General features: G+C 38.0%; 1 protein-coding gene across 2 annotated transcripts in view; it reads left to right on the forward strand.

Moving 5' to 3' along the window:
• Positions 1–737: 737 nt before the first annotated feature.
• The window catches only part of LRRK2 (leucine rich repeat kinase 2), a 141,909-nt gene continuing 122,171 nt past the window's right edge, over positions 738–20,475 (forward strand). The window contains exons 1-9 of one of the 2 annotated variants that reach the window (XM_066368965.1): positions 738–1,462; positions 1,759–1,844; positions 6,301–6,410; positions 9,426–9,514; positions 13,031–13,165; positions 15,562–15,696; positions 18,622–18,753; positions 19,705–19,824; positions 20,293–20,432. In XM_066368965.1, coding sequence (XP_066225062.1) covers positions 1,309–1,462; positions 1,759–1,844; positions 6,301–6,410; positions 9,426–9,514; positions 13,031–13,165; positions 15,562–15,696; positions 18,622–18,753; positions 19,705–19,824; positions 20,293–20,432 — 1,101 coding nt within the window. In that variant the 5' untranslated portion in view covers positions 738–1,308. Of the gene's footprint in view, positions 1,463–1,758; positions 1,845–6,300; positions 6,411–9,425; positions 9,515–13,030; positions 13,166–15,561; positions 15,697–18,621; positions 18,754–19,704; positions 19,825–20,292; positions 20,433–20,475 lie in introns of those variants that run through there. The other variant, XM_066368966.1, reaches the window with a different exon arrangement.

Consider the following 20,475-nt stretch of genomic DNA (forward strand, 5'->3'; position numbering starts at 1 on the left):
ATAAAAGAAAGAGAAGTGGTTGTCTTATTTATTTCAGAACTGACATCAAGGATGAGGAAACAGAATTGAAAACAAACCACTTAAAAATGTGAAATACTAAAATTTCCCGTCCAAACCTCTATTTCATAAATGACATCGAGAACAAATTATCTGAAGGCAATGGATGTCTTTAACCTTGACGAGTTAGTTCCTGCAGGTTTCTCTTTCTGAAAAAGACACATTACTTTCCTACTGTTTTTCTTTTAACTTGAGGGTTACAGACCTCATACTTGCAATTTTGAATACCAAGAGGACAATGTTTAGGTTTGTATCTTTCACCTTTCATTTCAGGGTACCCCCTGTTTCTCTTGTGTCCCAATAATCAGGATTCTACTGAGTGCAAACTCAAATTTTCAAAAGTTAATTTTAGTGGCCTTTGGCCAACAGAGCTTCGAAAAACTAACAGGGAAACGTTTTATTTAAAAATTTTTTTTTCTTCTTTTCGTTTAAATTACAAACGGTCACAGCTACGATAGAAAGGTATTAATTTAGATGGAGATATTTTGATTGCAAAAATTTCTCTCCATCCTTGAGGGGAAATTACTCATCTTCCTATAGGGGGAACTCTAAAAGAATATTTTTTCCAAAAGGGGCCAACTGGGCGGTGTCCTCCTTTTCCCAACGCCCAGATTTCTATTCTTAGATCTGGAGATTGGAGGCCGCTTTCATTTTTACTCTTTCTGGTTCCCAGAAAAGGAGGGAGCCCAGGCCAGCGGGTCGGAGCCGTGGCCCCCGCCGCGCTGCAGGACCGCGCGCCCCGCCCGCCGCCGCGGGGGCTCCAGGCCTGGGACTGGCGGAGTCCGCTGAGTCAGTTTCTTCCTGCCTGGCTCCCGGCCAGCCCGCCGGGGCGCTGGGATCCGGTCCGCCAGGGCCCGCACGGGGTCCGCACGGAGTCCGCACGGGGCCCGCGGTCACGGTCAGCCGGCCGGGCCCGCTCAAGCGGTTCCCCGCCGCTCGCAGAGCCCGTCGGCGCAGCGCCTTGCCGCGGCGAGCTCCCGCAGGCCACTGAGCTCAGTTCGGGGCCTGGGTGGGGGAGGAGGAGGCAGAGGAGGAGGGCTCAGGGCGGGCAGGGCGGCGCTGCGGGGCAGCCTCCGCCTTCCTCATAAACAGGCGGGCGTGGGTGCGCACGGGGCGTGCGGGCAGCTCGGGCTGTGGGCTGTGGGCTGTGAGCCGCGCTCGCCCCCGGACCGGCGGCCCCGCGCCGCTGTCCCTGCCCGGAGCAGCCGGCCTTGGTGCGGGAGGGGCGGCCCGCTGGGAACAGGGTCCATCATGGCCAGTGGCAGCTGTCAGGGGTGCGAGGAGGAGGACGAGGAAACTTTGAAGAAGTTGATAGTCAGGCTGAACAATCTCCAGGAAGGAAAGCAGATAGAGACGCTGGTCCAAATTCTGGAGGATATGCTGGTGTTCACCTACGCTGACAACGGTAATCATTTGCAAATAAACTGTTCCTTTATTTGCCGCCCCCCCCTCCCCCAGCACCTCTTGCAAACTTTCTTCTCCGCTCTTTGCGCAAACCTGGGACTCTTGGGAAGCGGCAGCCTCGACTCCTTAGGGTAGAAAGGAGCTGAGAATTCTAGGAAGGACTTGCTCTGGAGATAAAAGCATTGCTCATTTCTTTTGCTCCCCCCAGCCCCTCCTTTTCAGACTTAAAGGGGTTGCCACCGTGAATAGTGACTTTGCTTTTTTTTTTTTTTTCCCTTCCACCTCCTTCTTTTCCAGCCTCCAAGTTATTTCAAGGCAAGAATGTCCACATGCCTTTGTTGATCGTCTTAGACTCGTATATGAGAGTCGCTTGTGTGCAGCAGGTAAAGGAGTTTTCATTTCGTCCATTTCCACTTCACTTGGAAATTGATTTTTTCCTGTCAACGTTATATACCCAGAAAGAGTTCTGGGTCATTTCTGATATTCGGTTTGACAAACCTCTGACTGTGATTTTAAGGTGAATGCGTTGTCAAATCGTTATTAAAAGTTAACAACGGTGTAAAAGGACTCTCTAATTTCCTTTAATAAATAACTTTATACAGTTGACTGCCAATATGGATGTTGGTGGGAAGGGAAGAAGAACGGGTTAGTTCTGTTATCGGCTATATGATGCGTTCATCAGTATTTAAATCATATCACTTAAGCAATCTTTTCCATGTACAACGTGCTCTGGAGATAAAAGCATTGTGAATAGTTCGCAAAATGGGAATACTTAACAGTAATAAAATTAATAATACTTATTAAAACGAAGTAACTTGCAAACTTTCATAGGGTTAAGGTGTTTTATTTTGTTTTTAGTTTGAAAACAGAATTCTAGCCTTTAATTGTAGTATATCTTGTATTATCTAAAGAAATTAATGTTTTATGATAACCTCTATATGTTTATACTTTTCAAATGTTTTCATAAAAAATGAATGTAGAAGTGAAACTTAGAATTTACATCATAGGAGACCCAGAAATTTGCTAAATATATTCGGTATATTTTAAAAAAGAGACCCAAGAAGATAATTAAAGATGATTTACAGTCAAAACAAATTACCTAGCATGTTAACTTCCTTTGTCGATTTTGAGATTTAGAGAACTGAAATCAGTGTTGTCAATGACGTTTAAGGTCCTGATGAGAAAGAGAATGAACTTTGAACTTTATTGAGGTTTAGCCGTGATACCTACTTTGAGAGGCTAGACAGATGTAAGAATTATCTGGATCTCTATCTCTATCTCTATCTCTATCTCTATCTCTATCTCTATCTCTATATCTGTATCATCTATATTCATATCTATATCTATATCTATATCTATCTACCTTTATCTTTATGCTTATGTCTGTATCTAGCTAGTTTAGTCTGGGTGAACCATATAGCTAGCTTCTTTTATATAAGGACATTTATATCTGAAATAAATGATTTTTTTATTCTTTAAATGAAATATTTACCATCTGACTGTTGACTTTCAGGCTGTTAGCAAACAAAACTGAAAAGATGGAGGCATGATAGAGACACTGTTTTTTTTAGTAGCCAGTGTCTGAATTCTGCCCAGGAAATCTGAGTCACTTTTTAGTGCTGGCCTATTGCGCTTTCCACCCACATCACCCCTCTTACTTGCCTCTGCTTTGGTGTTCAAAAGCCTGTTCCTTAGATTCTGTACCTAGTGGAGTCACCCCTGCTGATTGCCATTCTTTGGGTGGGCGTTGGTCTGCAGGATGCAGAAGAGGCAGTGCCAGGTATGAGAACCAAGTTGAGCCTGGAACATACCCACCACCTAATTATTGGTTTTAGGAATTGCCTAAACCTGCTGGGCATGTTTTCCTGGAGTAGTTATGAATATCACTCAATATCCTTGCCCAGTGGGTAGCAGAGACAGAGTATGTAAGGAAATAAGGAATTGGTTGCTAATTTGGTAATCTGAAGGTCTAGAATGATTAGTGTTAATGTATTATCTGCAAAGGGCATCATATATATATATATATGACATCACTTGATTCTTCCCTGCATCTTACTGCCCTCTCAGAAATCTTGCTGGCTAGTTTTTCCTCAGAGTAAGCAGTTCATTTAGGATCACAGAACCAAGGCTCAAGCCTTCACACACTTCCGAATCTTTTCCCATCATACAGTCCACTAGCTGTCTGAATTTAGAAGCTTTTTATGCAAGTAAAAACCACAGTGGTTTGAGCAAATAGAGCGGCCATGATAGGCATGATGACATTATCAATTTTAATTATCATTGTGAAAAGGGATCTATCAATAATATTTTAATACTCCACTTAAAAGAAAGTGGGTTTTTTCCTTCAAATTACTGGTGTAATTAATATGGATATCTTTTCGTGCTTTATATCGTGAATTAGCTGGAAGTTCTGAAGGGAAAGCTCTTAATGATGAATTTAAGGAGTTCAGATAAATTACTCTTCAAAAGGAAATATTAAGGTTTGTTTCTAGAATTCATTTAACATGATAGTCCAGACACTGAATTTTTATTTTCAAGGTCTTTTCATATTTTATTCATGCTCCTTAACAAATGACAATCTTTAGAGAATTGGTCGTTAGGCTAGCTTAGCTGTCCTGGAACTTCTTTTCTTGCCAGTCATCGACCCGTTTCTCTGTGCTCCTCAATTTGACATTACTTCTCTTTATACACAGTTTCAACTTTTGAGGTAAGGGAGTGAAATAGATGAAGATGATTATAGTTTTCTTTAATCCTCTATGATTATAGTTTTCTTTAATCCTCTAGAACAGCGGTTCTCAACCTGTGTGTCGTGACCCCGATGGCTTTAGGTGACCCCTGTGTTTTGGTCTTCGACGCCCTCCAGGGTCGCGACCCACAGGTTGAGAACCACTGCTCTAGAGTCTTTTCTTTTTTTTTTTTTTTTTTTTTCATTTTTTCTGAAGCTGGAAACAGGGAGAGACAGTCAGACAGACTCCCGCATGCGCCCGACCGGGATCCACCCGGCACGCCCACCAGGGGGCGACGCTCTGCCCACCAGGGGGCGATGCTCTGCCCATCCTGGGCGTCGCCATATTGCGACCAGAGCCACTCTAGCGCCTGAGGAAGAGGCCACAGAGCCATCCCCAGCGCCCGGGCCATCTTTGCTCCAATGGAGCCTGGCTGTGGGAGGGGAAGAGAGAGACAGAGAGGAAGGAGAGGGGGAGGGGTGGAGAAGCAAATGGGCGCTTCTCCTGTGTGCCCTGGCCGGGAATCGAACCCGGGTCCTCCGCACGCTAGGCCGACGCTCTACCGCTGAGCCAACCGGCCAGGGCTGGAGTCTTTTCCATTGTACATTATTTAGATCCTTGAATTTATAGAACAATTATAATAATAAAATGAAACTACCAATTTAATTGTATTGTAACTGTGCAGGATGGAACCTTCTCTCTTTGAAAGATAAGCTTTTAATTGAATAGATTAATGGGTCAATTGCTCCCCCTGCTTTGTTGCCAGCAATTCTGTCTATTCATAGAAGCCCAATTGCCTCAACCTTTCTGGAAAGCAATTTTGATGCTGCTGCTTCCCCAACCAAAACAAAACAGGTTTTCTCTGGGAGAAAGCCATGAAGGTACAGAAATGAATATAGCATACAATGTGATTTATGATTTATTTCCCACCAGAAACTGTTCCAAATGTTCTTTTCTTAAATACTTGGGGGGAGAAAAATCTCACTGTATTTTATGAAAGCACAAAAATAGCCGGTTTCTATGACAGCTGGATTGTCAATGTCTCTTCAGCTTACGCAGAGGAGGATGTCCTACTTAAATATAAGAAAAATAAATGGCAGAAATTGCTGTCTTTGCAAGCAATTTGGAAGTATGTAAAAGGAAGTAATGACAGAGTATAGCAATTCATGCTTAATCCTGAAAAGACCCAGAAATGATATTGTAAAGAGATCTTGTATAATTATTATCATCTTGTGAAATGCCCCTTTTTCTTGTAAACAAGTGAGAAACTTGTGCTCTTATTCCTTATTGGATGCATAGAAACTTCTCATCTTGTCATTTGACTCTCCCCTCACTCAGTTCCACTAGTGCATCCAGTCTTGGAATGAAGATATATTTAAAATGCATCAGTAAGATACTATCTGGAAATGTGAAAGGGCCTAGGAACAATTTTGATATCTAGACCCCGTCTGCTCATTTTTAGATGTTCTAAAGAACTCTAGAGGGGTTCATTGAAAAATTCTACCTCCTCTCTATTTCATAATGACTTTGTATTTTCTGTAACAGATGTTACATTGTCATCAGACGGTGATGCCACTTCTCTTGCCAGTTTTTCTTCCATTACCTGGGAAGCAGGCTTTCCTGATAACTTACACTTTACCATAACTTCCCTAGTCCTTCATTCCAAACCACTTCACTTTTTTCCTATTATTAAAATTCTAAATGTTTGGAAGAAATCATGTCAGGTAGCTATGACTTAAATATTCTTAAGGCCTGAGGATAGCCTTCCTTGCACTTTGTAATCTTGATAAATCCTTAAAAACTATTTTTGTGTGTTTTATTTTATTTCTTTTTATTTAGAAAACAGACAAATCTGTTTCCTTCATTATTTAGAAATATGTTATAATGTTTTATGTATGATATTCTGGTATGATTTTTGGAATAATATGTAATCTAAATATATGACTTGCTTTTCTCAGGAAATAATTTAGGTTACCATTTTGTTTTAAAATAACTATTTAAAAGTAGTCTACCGCTCACCTGCTCATTTAAGAATGGAAAGATTCATGTTTGACTGAAAATGTTCTATTAGCATGTTTTTAAAAATGTAAATATTTGGCTTTCTTGCTTTCAGGTGGGTTGGTCACTTCTGTGCAAATTAATAGAAATTTGTCCAAATACAATGCAAAATTTAACAGGACCCCAGGATATTGGACATGATTGGGAAGTCCTTGGTGTTCACCAGTAAGTATTACTGATGTGTCAAAATAAATGCATTTAATATTTTTCTATATTAGACAACCCTTTTCTTGATATATTGTTATATTTGTAGTCCAAGTCAATATAGTAAAATTCTTTAAAATACAGATTATTTTCTTTTGAATCAATGGTTTATTTTTATAGAGAGCTTTCAACTCAGAAGTATGTTATCTAATTGAATTAGAAAACTAAAATTTGAGGTAAAATGTAAGGTGGTATTATTTTAGTAGTATAAATAATACAGTTGTACAGTTAGTTAAGTTGTAGATTTTTGGTGACACTTTATGAACTCAAACCAAGAAGCATTTTTTTTTCATTGTAGAACTGATCCAAACCACTAGTTCTTAAAAAATGTGGGAACTAGAAAGTTAGTTCTGTAAATAGTAATTAGAAGTTTATGCTTTACTGTCTTAAGGAAGTACATTTATGAATATTCATGTATATATATTTAACGAGCTTAAGCCACAGCTTTCAAAATGAAGAGAAAAGAAGAAATTATCTTTTAACACATCTGCCCCTCACAAATCTTAGAACTATTTTACTAGCTATGTTACTGCAGTTTGCATTCTAATGACTTCATAGATGAGATCACTTATTTGGCTATAGTTAGTTAAGAAAAAGTTTTCTGAAGAAAAATCTGTTTTCAGGAAACTTAATTTTGAATAAATTTGTTTTTCACAGTTGAAAACTTATCTCCTGTCATTAACTTTAGTGTTCTTTATACCTAATGGGACTTTCCTTTAACACGGAGAAGTGAATGCATATTGCTCCCAATGACATATTGTTTCTGAAAAATGTATGCAAAATAAAATTTTACATTTTTGTGTTGATTATTGATATCAGCTATAACTGTAAATTTAGACAAGTAAGACCTATTTGTTTTTGTGTAAGTATATCTGTCCTTATACCTTTTTCTATCTTTGATAAACTTGTTGCTGTTCTTCAGTTTCTTGTATCTATAATATATTTTGAAAAGACATATTTACAAATGATTTACGTTCTCATCTCCATACTAATCTCTGAAATTCTATTAGTTAATTCTAAAGTATACAGCATTCAGTGATGAATTATGTAAAATATAGCTGTAATTAATCATTTTAGTGTCATATATCTCTTGGTTTGGTTGAGAATTTCCAAGATCTCTAAAGGTTAGCAATCTATAACCTGAAGGAATGTTGGAAAATGCATCTAATCATATTCTAGTACCAACCATCTGTTCAAATTAAAGTACGTGCCTGACGAGGTGGTGGCGCAGTAGATGGAGCATGGGCCTGGGATGCTGAGGATCCGGTTTGAAACCTGGAGGTCACCAGCTTGAGCGTGGGATCATAGAAATGACCTCATGGTCGCTGGCTTGAGCCCAAAGGTCTCTGACTTGAAGCCCAAGGTCACTGGCTTGAGCAAGGGGTCACTGACTCAGCTGGAGACCCCCGGTCAAGGCACATATGAGAAAGCAATCAATGAACAACCAGGGTGATGCCACTATGAGTAGATGCTTCTCATTTCTCTCCCTTCCTGTCTCTATCACAAAAAGAAAAAAAATACATAAACATTTCTGCAGAGAGTCTCATTCACTCATTCATTCAGTGACTCATTCACCCATTTGATCATTTATTCATTTATCCTTCATTTCTTGTTTTTTTATTACACTCCTACCTTAAGCTGGAAGTAGTGTGAACGTAATAGACACTGCTCTTTAGAGTGGAACATATTATATTATTCCCAGAAAAAAATTATTGTAAAACATTTCTCCATATATTCTAGGATTTCTGCCCCTGCTTGCAACAGTTTATGGTACTGCAGAAGAAATCTGTGGGTGGTAAAGTTAGAATAGAGGGACTGGTCCAGGGAGAGTTAGGGATAGCATGGGAAGAAAGAGAGTCCACAAGTGTCAAAGGATGTGGTCTCTCACCTCCTCACCTCACCAACTGGAGACCACGTGACAAATTTCTTGGATCTAAGTGAAGCTGTGGCTGCTGCCTAACAATGTAAAGCTAAACAACACTGGGTTAGAATAGACTCAAGGTTGTATATTTTAGAATTTATAACTCAGAGACTCAAATTTAATAAATACAAATTGAATACTGTTGACATACCAGCTTCATTTTCTATTGTAAATAGCAATTTATTTATTTATTTATTTATTTATTTATTTATTTATTTATTTATTTCATTTTTCCGAAGCTGGAAACGGGGAGGCAGTCAGACAGACTCCCGCATGCGCCCCACTGAGATCCACCCAGCATGCCCACCAGGGGGCGACGCCCCACCCCTCTGGGGCATCCAGAGCCACTCTAGCGCCTGAGGCAGAGGCCACAGAGCCATCCCCAGTGCTTGGGCCATCCCTGCTCCAATGGAGCCTTGGCTGCGGGAGGGGAAGAGAGAGACAGAGAGGAAGGAGAGGGGGAGGGGTGGAGAAGCAAATGGGTGCCTCTCCTGTGTGCGCTGGCTGGGAATCGAACCCGGGACTCCCGCACGCCAGGCCGACGCTCCACTGCTGAGCCAACCGGCCAGGGCCAATTTATTTTTCAAAAATAATAAAAATCAATTATTTAAACTTTCAAGCATTCTTAATTTATACATTCAAACTAACAGCTTTATCACATCTCTATATTTTAATATATCAATATGCATTACATATAATTTATAAATTTATATCACATGCAAAATGGGCTTGATCTCTTGATGCATATAATTCCTCATGATATTTTAGATACAGAGTTTGGTGTAAATCATTAATAGCTCAATTTGAACATTTTGAGGAAGAAATTATAACTTTTATATTAAGTTATAACTATGACTTTTATACTTTCATAATGCTTCCCTTTTGATTGTCATAAGTGTAGCTCGGGTTTGCAGGAAGAAAAAAGTACATAAGCTTCAACATAGGGAATGAAATACAAGGAGATGAATAAAATATGTGTGAGTAAAAAACAATATCTAAAAAAGCAAACATGTAAGTATTATATTTTAATGAGCTCAATATCTTTTTAATTACAGACTGATTATTAAAATGCTTACGGTTCATAATGCCAGTGTAAACCTGTCAACAGTTGGCCTGAAGGCCTTAGATCTCCTGCTAACATCAGGTAATACACACACACACACACACACACACACACACACACACACACACACACACACACACATATATATTTTTGTATTTTTCTGAAGCTGGAAACGGGGAGGCAGTCAGACAGACTCCCGCATGTGCCCGACCGGGATCCACCCAGCATGCCCACCAGGGGGCGACGCTCCACCCATCTGAGGCGTTGCTCCGCTGTAACCAGAGCCATTCTAGCGCCTGAGGTAGAGGCCACAGAGCCATCCCCAGTGCCCAGGCCAGCTTTGCTCCAATGGAGCCTTGGATGCGGGAGGGGAAGAGAGAGACAGAGAGGAAGGAGAGGGGGAGGGGTGGAGAAGCAGATGGGTGCTTCTTCTGTGTGCCCTGGCCGGGAATTGAACCCGGGACTCCTGCACGCCAGGCTGACGCTCTACCACTGAGCCAACCGGCCAGGGCCTATACACATATATTTATAATGTTGATGCATATTTAAAAATATTTAAACCATTTGCTGTGTTTTAATGTCATTTTAAAGTTTAATCACATAACCTAAATATTGATGACTCCCCAAATTCTTTGTGTCTCTTTTTTCTCATTCTCTCTTTTCTCTAAATTTTTCTCTCAAAAATCTCACCCAATATATTGGCTTCATACATTACCTTACATAGTACTACACCCAAATTTATATTTCTAGCCCCAGCTTTACTCTCAAATTCTGGTCCCACATTTCATATTCCCATTAGATTGTTATTCATACATGTCGTTGTAATTATTATATCTTTATTATAGATTTAATAGGTTTTCTATAATCTATTTTCTAGGGTATGACATATAATAATGCTTTAAAAATATATAGTATTAGATCTTGAGTGTTTGATAGATGCAATGCTTCACTGGTAAAATACTTCATATGCCTTTTTAAAAGCATCATCCTCCAAACATCCCTTGAGCTAGGTATTTTATTTTAGGTTTGTAGGTGAGGAGCACTGAGGCAGAGAGGTGACCTCAGTCAGTATGTAGTAGAACCAGGGTCTGATTCCACGTGGCAGGTCTTTACCTGAGGAATCCTCTGCCTGGATGTGAAAACAAAGAATCTTGATGTCTTGAAATAGTGTGGTCATTGCTGTGATGTACACCTGCTATGATGTAAGGTTCCAAGAACCAAGGCTGCTGACAGGGAAGCTAAATAGGAAGGTTTGGAAGGCATGTCCTTCACAGTGGCGGAGGGTGCTTTAGGTCCAGAGAATAGTGTGTGCAGAGCTGAGAGGCCTGTGGGGACAGCACCACAGGCCTGGACATGTACATTGACCTCGCTTAGTAACAAAGACCCAATAGGGAAGAGAGAAAGGAAGACGGGAGGTGAAGATCAGACAGAGCATGAGGGAGGAGGGAAAGGAAAGGCCAGAATGACCTCACCACGTCATCACAGCCTTTTATTAAAGTATTTAATATTAAAATAAAATTTATTAAAATATAGAATGGACTCTACTAACTAGTCTTCTCTTACCATGACTTATCTTAAATTCATTCTTGGGAATTTTTTTTTTTAAATGTATTGATTTTGGGGAGAGAAGATGAGAGAGAGAAAAATATCAATTTTTTTGTTCCACATCTCTATGCATTCATTGGTTGATTCTTGTATGTGCCTTGACTGGGGATCAAACCCACAATCTGGGTGTATTACGACGATGCTCTAATCAAGTGAGCAACCTGGCCAGGGCAGAAGCTTTTTCTGACAGGGGATGCAACAGGGAAGGTCATTCTCCATTTTATAATGGACAGGAAGCTGCTGTGGGTTTATGAATTTTAAAAATCTGCCAACACTGGAATATATTGAAGTCAGCAGTGTGCAGACAGAACATTTGCCCCGTGTTTTGAAAAGACTAGTTAATTGAATTTCTTCCACATAACATTCACAATTTTGCATTGCTAAGAAAGTTTTTAATATATTTTAGATTTATTTCAGATACTTATTAAAGGTTAATTTATGAATCATTTTCATAGTTCTGCTTATTAGTTGATTTAATAGTTATTAGGCACTTCTGGAGAACTATAAGACAGATATAGTGAAATTCCTACAACATAGAAGTTCACAGGTCAGCACCACTGTCCAGTATTACTGTTTGAAATGAATGAAATGTTGAAAATCTATACTTTTCAATATCATGGCTACTAGTCATACGTGGTAGCTATTGAACATTCAAAGTTTGAGAAAGTGAATTTGTGTTTTATTTAATTTAACTACATTAGAGTTTGAAAAGCTAGATGTGATGAGTGGTACCAAATTGGACAGCCCAAGCAGAGACAAAGGGTATTTAAATAAATTATTTCAATTTATTAAGAAAGGTGCTGTAACAGACATGTGAAGAACACCATAGGAACATAGAGAAGAAAGCAGCTGAACTCATTCGTAGAAGTTAAGAGCATGAATAGAGCAAGTTTTAATCTAGCCCCGTCTCTTATTAGATAAGTCACTGGGTGACTTGTCTCTCAATTTCCTTCAGTTTTCTTCTCTCTCCAGTGGAGATTGCCCCACCGCTTGGGGTTGAGATGAGTTTACATGTGTTAGAGTGCAGCGCTCCCACCTGCATCTGACACTTTCTGTACTCTACGGGGTTTGCTACTGCTACCACGGCTTCCGTTCCAGTACTGCTGTTTTTAGTGAGAGAATAGGTACTGTTGTGTTATTTCTTCAATTATGGTACCAGTATATTTGCTGTCGGAAAGGGCAAGGGCATTTCCATGCAGCTAGAGCCAGTGCAAATAGATATGAAAGAAAATGTTTAGTGATCAGCAAGGACTTGAGCACGTCTGGAGACAGCAATGCCTGGAGGAACATGGGACTGATGAAGTAAAGCAGGCAGTTTGTGAGGGGTCTTGTTCGTCACACTGAGGACTATGAGAAGGCCTCAGACAATTTCAGCAAGAGCTCTGCAGGAGTACAATTGTGGATTAGAAATATCATTCAGGGAATAAACTAGGTAAGAATTTGGGCCAAGCCCAGCAAATAAGCAATTGTGTTTGCATTCAGGAAGAGATAATGAGGTCTTGAACACAGTAGTAATGTAGGGGCCTTGTTCATAAAAGAATTTTCAGGACATTTAGGAGATCGATTTGAAGTACTTGGTAATGAGTTTATTTTTTGGTTGGGCAGAGACTATGAAGGGAATGTGAAGAAGGAAGATGACTTGGTGGTTTCTCTCTTGGGAACCTATTAAGTGATTGTGTTATTGATGAGAATAGGGAACAGGAATAGCCTGTTTGTGATATTCAGCTAGTGTTGTATAAGAGGCAGGTAGGAATATGTTTAAGGAATTAAAGGCAAGATGTCTTGGTTACAGATATTCACTGGGAATCACATAGTAAAGTATACTGGGAATTGATCTTATTTAGAAAGATGGAAGAGGTCTAATATCTGGGGTAATTAAGTGGTTTATCAAAATAAAAAGTTCAAATATCATTCATCATCCTCATGTTAAAATTAACACATTGAATGTTAAAGCAGCTGTTTACTTGGGATATATTGTTCTTTTCAATATAGGTAAAATCACTTTGTTGATATTGGATGAAGAAAGCGATATTTTCTTATTAATTTTTGATGCCATGCGAACATTTTCAGCCAATGATGAAGTCCAGAAACTTGGATGCAAAACTTTACATGTGCTGTTTGAGAGAGGTATTTAAAAATGTCAGATTCTTTATTTTGATGACATAAGAAAAAATGCTTCATAATTGGAAATGTAGAATATAATTATAACAAGAAGATATCTAAAGTTGTACTATCTATTACGGAGTAAGAGTTATCAGTCAAGGACAAGTAATGGGGTTCATTCAGAATATTGCTTGCTTTTGCAGAATGAGTTTTATTTATGAATTACAATTTATGCAGTTGTAGTATACTTTTTTCCATTGCTTAATAAACCATAAGATTCACTTTGCAAACCGGATGTGTAGGTGTTACGAAAGAAAAAAATAAAACGGTGAAGTAAAGCATATATTAAATGTGGGTTTATGATGTTGAGTCATCACCAGAGATTTTAGAAATTGCTAAGGGCTCTGTATAACGGATCAGGAGGTTTACAAAATGCCCATTAGGAAAAAAGTCTAGTGTGTATTTTATCACAGGAACTGAGATTGGTAACAGAGATAGTCATGTAATTTTAGAGTTGCCTGGAACCTTTCCTCCTTCCACTGGCTTGATCAGAAAATGGATCAGAGGTGAAATGAGCCACCTGCCTGAGGGCACACAGCATGTTGCCACCATTGCAGCTCAATTTACCAATCTGTTTTGAGAGCAGCTTTTATAATATTCTGAGAACTAACAGTGCTGGGGTTTTAGGATAAGAATAATTTATGTGGGCCCTGTGTCTACCTCAGTTTACCCCTCTTTTTTCTGACAGCTCCAGGAATAGGAGAGACCACCTTATATGGTTAAATTCTATCCTGTTCCAGAAGGACTTTAAACAGCATGTATATATTTATACACACTGGAGAAAAAATGGTTAAGGAAATGAGTGAATGGAAAATTATGGGAAGCTAGGTTAATTTTACTACCTACTTCAGGTCCTGTATATTTGCAAAGGGATAAACCAGAAATTTGGCTCTTTGCTTCCTATCAGGCAAAGAAAAGAAAAGAGGTTAAACATCATTGGTTACAAATTTACTTGATGTAAAAGTAAACCCATTGGTGAGTCAAGCAGTGGGTCTCATGAGAGAACTGAGAAAACCTTCCCATGGGTTTCCTTGGACGAAGTGGTAAAGAACAGGCAGTTTGCAAGGAATACGGAATGTATTTCAGTGAAAGACACTGTACCAAGAGTAAGAACAGCGAGAGCCTGCTACCCGGCTCTCTGATGATTGTGCCTGGGGAGAAGAGTTAACTGTGAGTGAGAATGGAAGAACTGCCTGTCCTTTGGGTTCTCTTCTATACACGTTTTATCTCGCAACTCAGCTTTTGCTAAGAATTGGGGAAAGTGCAGTCTGCTGTTTTATTGTCTTACGGGGTCTGTAATCTTCTGTGTTGCAGTGTAGGGACACATTCTTCTTCATGGAAGAAGGTCTAACATCATACTTTCCCCAGCATTGTGGGACCCCTCCATGACATATGGAGAAGCACCAGTGAACGTTCAAGATTTTACTCAATTGAAAGATAGACGGTGCCGATAGTATTATGATTGTAAATATAGAGTAGAAAAATTGCTGAATTTTTCCAGGGGTATCAAGTTCTCCAGGACTTAGGCGTACCTGGGATGTTTAATTTTCAAAATTTGGAAGTATGCTATGGAAGCTACTCCATCAAATGAGAACGTTTCATGATATACCTCATTTACTGGAAGAACCTAACCACTTTCTCATTTATATAATATTATATGGACTATTAGTATAAAGTTGAAAAATGAGAAGTAAGGTTGATCATGAAGAGTGCTGCATTTTCTAACTTTGTTGTCAGTGCCATTCTCAGTGTGGATAGACCAAATTTTTGTATGTGTGTTTGACATTCCCACCCAATAAAGTGACTCCAGATGGAGCTCATTGGCTCGATCAGAGACTTTAATTATGAAAATTAAGGATGACAAGGTTTTGATCTCTGATGGAATCAAGATCAAGACAGAGTATTTCAAATTTTAATTACTTGTCATTTACTGAAATTCATTCCTCTTGAGCTGATAGATTTAACTGAGCTGTCCTTCAATAGTATACCATTACCATTCCCTTTTTAAGTTTTGTGGTATGTCCACTATCCATAGGCCACCTTTATTAGCATTGGTCAGTTTTCTCTAAAATCCCCCTAATAAAATTATAAATAATTCTGTTTTCCTGAGAACTGTTTGGTCCTAACACTTGGGCATTTCAAATCATGGAGAAACTAATATTGGTCAAACCAAAACTATTTTAGTCTCAAAAGTGCTTTTTTCCACTATAAATTTTTTTAAAATGTCTTTTTGCTTGTATATATAAATTTTATATCTACTTTATTTATTGTGTCTCATACAACTATCATGAGTATTATATATTTGAGTAAATTTTATATCATCTTTAAGATTTTTCAATATTTTGCCTTTCATTTTTCAGTTTCAGAGGAGCAACTGACTGAATTTGTTGAGAATAAAGATTATATGGTATTGCTAAGTGCATTAAAAAACTTTAAGAATGAAGAGGAAATCGTGCTTTATGTGCTGCGCTGTTTACATTCCCTAGCAATTCCTTGTAAGTAGCCTAAGTACACAATTATTTTTGTTAGTGAGAAATTAGAATATAGCTTCTTTCTGAGTCTTTTAAAAATATTTTTATTATTTAGAAACTTATGGATGCTAAACCCATTCCTTTGTTTATTTTATTTTTAGTTTGTTATTTATTGACACTGTACTGCAGCTGGCTCTGGACTTGATTCTTGGGAAACAGTAGCAGAAAATATATACATGTCTTGTCTTTTTAGAATCCATAGTACCACGGGAGATACACATGAGTATCTAGGCAGTGGTGGGATTCAGCTGATTCTTTACTCTTTTTTAATGTTCATCTGTGCAACAGCATATTCTAAGAACCTGTAGTGATGTTCATTCCGTCCATTAGATGAAAAAATTTTGATGGAAGTATGCTTGTAATATTTGTTTATTCATTTCATAAAACTCATTATACCTTTGCTGAAATACTACATTTTAACTTCCTCGTGTTTCTTACATCAGTAAACAAACATATAATGTAAAGAGAAAAGTGTCAAAAAAACCAGAGGTGAGAAGTTGTCAATGGGAATATCTTAAATAAGTTTTATTGTTTTCTTTCAGGTATTATTTAATATCTTTTATTACTATTTTAAAACTCTTTCTTATAACATAACCTAGTTTTGTGTACCTCTTTTATTGTTCTTAAATATTAAATGCATGAAATAATAAACTACCTCTAGTGTATCGTTTTTTTATACTTAAAATGGTCATTAAGGCAGAGAACTGGTTGTTAAATTATTTGAATTCCACCACTGTACCTAGATGATTACAATGTGTTGGCCAACGTACCTAGGGTTAGGAGAACAAACAGGGCATGAGGCAAGATCTTTTAACAGAGACTTGAATGATGAGAAGAAAACTCTTTATGTAGAGAGGTGTGAGGGGAAGTGGAAATGTAGGCAGACTGGCCCAGAGAGGAGACATCATAAGTTTAAAGATGCCAGAGCAAGAGAGAGCATAGTTTATTTAAGAAGACAAAAGTAACTCAGTAAGCTAAGAGTGTACAGTGTGTGCAAGCAGATGTGTGTATGCACCTGCAAAGCCCCGTGTGTGTGCTTGTGTGTCATTAAATAGAGGTTGGGGAAGGGCTTGGTAAGTCAGTGGGTGAGACTGGAGACATAACCAAATGTTAAAGGGCTTGAAAAGCCACAGGAAGGAATTTAAACTTTGTTGAGATCCTTGTTTAGTATTTTTTGATGTTTTGAAATCTTGCCACTTTTATCACAAAGAAGTACAGATAAGAAATTAATTTGCTGTATATACTACCAGTGATTGTCAATGGGCTAAAATAATGCTTCATATTCTATTACTTTTATAAGTTTATGAGCATTTTGTATTTCATGTATTACCTGGGTGTGTTTATGTGGGATATACACATGCATTTATCTAGTAATATTTTCAACTTCACACATGAAAAATCGTGAGGATTAAATGGGTTAAATAATGTGAAAATTGTTGACAAGTCCCTGTTATGTAATAAATGTTATAAAAACATACACAATATTATTACATACTTCGCATTTCATATGTAGAGTATATTATATAAATATGCATGTGTGATTTCAGACACGGAAATCTGCAGATGTGAGACTTCAGTAAAAACCCAATTCCCTCATGAAAGAAAGTCCTTTCATTATGATGATTATAAAATCCATCATTTTCTAATCCATAGGAAGTTAAACACTTGGAAGTAGGCGGGGCTGGACAATTATAGAGAATGGACATACTTTTGGATTTCTCTGAGTCATCCACTCTCAACAAACTGTATATAGTCTTCATTTTACTTTTCCTTGGCTATATTTATGCATTTAATTATTTATTTGGAGCTGGCTGTTTTCGAAATTCATTCTTTTCCACCCACATCTGACATAACTCCAGTGAAAATGTGTTGATTCATAATGAAAAGGTCAAAGAAAGTAGCAAATGAAAAAAAAATCAATGTTCTAAACACTGGTTATAATTGGAAGATATTTGCCTTTGAGTCTTAGAGAAAATCATGTCTGTTATTCTGAGTCAACAAAGGAAATTGTTTTAAGATGCCATTTTCTTTCATTATAACATGTTTTGCTATATTAAAAAACTTTAAGCACAACTTAAACATTAAAAATTTTTTGTTTTTGGAAAACGGTTAGTTTGTGCTGCAAAAGAAAGAAAAATGTTTTGCAAAAATCTCTTTTTGTGTGTTTTACTAATACGTCATTTCATTCAGACATGTCAATTAGTTTTCCCACATAGGTTCTGTTCACACATTCCCTCTTTCTATTAACTAATTGCCTTTCCCAGTGGATCTTTTCCTTCCTCCCTGGCTCACCAGTGTCTGTCCCTAAATCACATATTTCAATATCCTGCCTCTCCTCCCTGTCCTCATTCTTTCCCATCTGGCTCACAGTCCCTCAGGAAGCTCGACGCTGCTGCCTCGCCCACCGGCTGCTCTGCTGCTGCCCTCCTGAAGGGACAGAAACAGATCATTGCTGATTTTAGCTGTTTAATTAAGGATCATAATCTATATTTTTCTTTTGTTGGTTTGAGGAAGAAGAACAATTAAAAGCCACTGTCCAATGGACTAATGGCTCATTAAGAAATAAGCTCTCTATTCATTTATTTGAGAATGTATGGCCAAGACATTATATTTTTATACTTACATAAAACACTCTCAATTTTTCCTTTGTTTTAAGTTTTTAAGCCAGGAAATGGGAATAAAACAACTTCCCTTTAATGTTAGAGATGAGTCCTAAATCCTATTCTCAATGAACAACATAATATTTTTATAGCTATTTGATAAACATGATATTTAAATTTGGAAATGTAGCCATTATGCTGCCTTAGAATCTATAGAAGAAGTCTTTGTGTGCTTGTTTCAAAGGGGAAATTATTACCTTACTGATGATTATGATGCTTTAAAATTTAGGCAATAATGTTGAAGTCCTCATGAGTGGCAACGTCAGGTGTTACAATATTGTGGTAGAAGCCATGAAAGCATTCCCTATGAATGAAAAAATTCAAGAAGTGAGTTGCTGCTTGCTCCATAGGCTTACATTAGGTGAGTTATAATTCTTGCTTCATTTATTATCACAGTCTATATCAGGGGTCCCCAAACTACGGCCCGCGGGCCGCATGCGGCCCCCCGAGGCCATTTATCCGGCCCCCGCTGCACTTCTGGAAGGGGCACCTCTTTCATTGGTGGTCAGTGAGAGGAGCATAGTTCCCATTGAAATACTGGTCAGTTTGTTGATTTAAATTTACTTGTTCTTTATTTTAAATATTGTATTTGTTCCCGTTTTGTTTTTTTACTTTAAAATAAGATATGTGCAGTGTACGTAGGGATTTGTTCATTGTTTTTTTTATAGTCTGGCCCTCCAACGGTCTGAGGGACAGTGAACTGGTTCCCTGTGTAAAAAGTTTGGGGACCCCTGGTCTATATGGTGGAAGAATACATAGCATATGTATGTTTTATGTTGATGGAAAAGTAACATACTAACGTACATTGGATGGAATTATTATAAAACTGTAAACTGTTCTGCCATGCTTACTGATGAGGGCCCATTTTAGCAAGTCTGTGTGTATTATACAAAATCATGGAGTCAATAAGGGGTGAAATCAGGCTGAGAACTCAGATTTATACATCCCTAAACAAGAGCATTTCTTCTAAAATGTAGTCGCCACTTATTAACAGACACTTCATTCTTTTTATATGATATAGTGAGGACATGAGAAGAAGTCAAAGAACACAAAGTTAATGTAACCAAACATATCATTATTTTTCCTGGTCAGTTCCATTGTCTAAGTAAGATTATTGAATGACTGCCTGGAATAAATTTTTAAAACTTTAAGCAATCATCTTAAGCTATTTGAATTAAAGTAAATATTTGTTTTAATGTCATTAAAATATCCATGACTAGTTAAATTGATTGATTTAAAAACTGTTATATAAATAATGGTAATTTTAAGTTCCATAGATGAGAACTCAGTTAATAACTCACTTCACTTTTAGGTAATTTTTTTAACATCCTGGTATTACACGAGGTCCACGAGTTTGTGGTGAATGCTGTGCAGCTGTATTCGGACAATGCGGCATTGCAAATCGCAGCGCTCAGCTGCCTGGCGCTCCTCAGTAAGTAACCGTGTGACAAAGGACATTCTTACAGGTGAATGAGATCCTGACTGTGAACAATATAACAGATAACATTATAACAAGAAAGTCATATGTAGAGAAGGACCCATTAAATGCCCTTTCTGTCCTACTGTAACTCATTTTTCAATAGCAGATACTTGAAAGGGAACTAACCTTTCCCAAGTTTATACATCAGCAAATATATCTTTGATTTGACTTTGTTATAGGACAGCTAATCTCTGTGAATTGCCTTCTACTCCATTAGTTTTGCTTGACATCCTCATCCTCATTTGATCATTTATCTAGATGGACTAGCAGTATTATGAGGTGTGTAATATATTAGAAAGGTCTTTATAATTAACCAAAGCCCCTACTAAAGAATACCTCTCTCTGTTAATGTTTCGAAACATGGACTTAGAGTTGGTCATTCAAACTCTAAGTAAGGCATGTGTTTATATATTTTTCAAGCTGAGACCATTTTCTTAAATCAAGACTTAGAAGAAAAGAATGAGAATCAGGAGAATGAGGAGGAGGAAGAAGACAAATTGTTTTGGCTAGAAGCCTGTTACAAAGCCTTAACGGGACATAGGAAGAACAAGCTTGTGCAGGTTGGACTCCTTTGTAAATATTATAATTAGAATTGTTTGTTTG

The sequence above is a fragment of the Saccopteryx leptura genome, chromosome 2 (genome assembly GCF_036850995.1).
Source record: "Saccopteryx leptura isolate mSacLep1 chromosome 2, mSacLep1_pri_phased_curated, whole genome shotgun sequence".
Classification (NCBI taxonomy): Eukaryota; Metazoa; Chordata; class Mammalia; order Chiroptera; family Emballonuridae; genus Saccopteryx; species Saccopteryx leptura.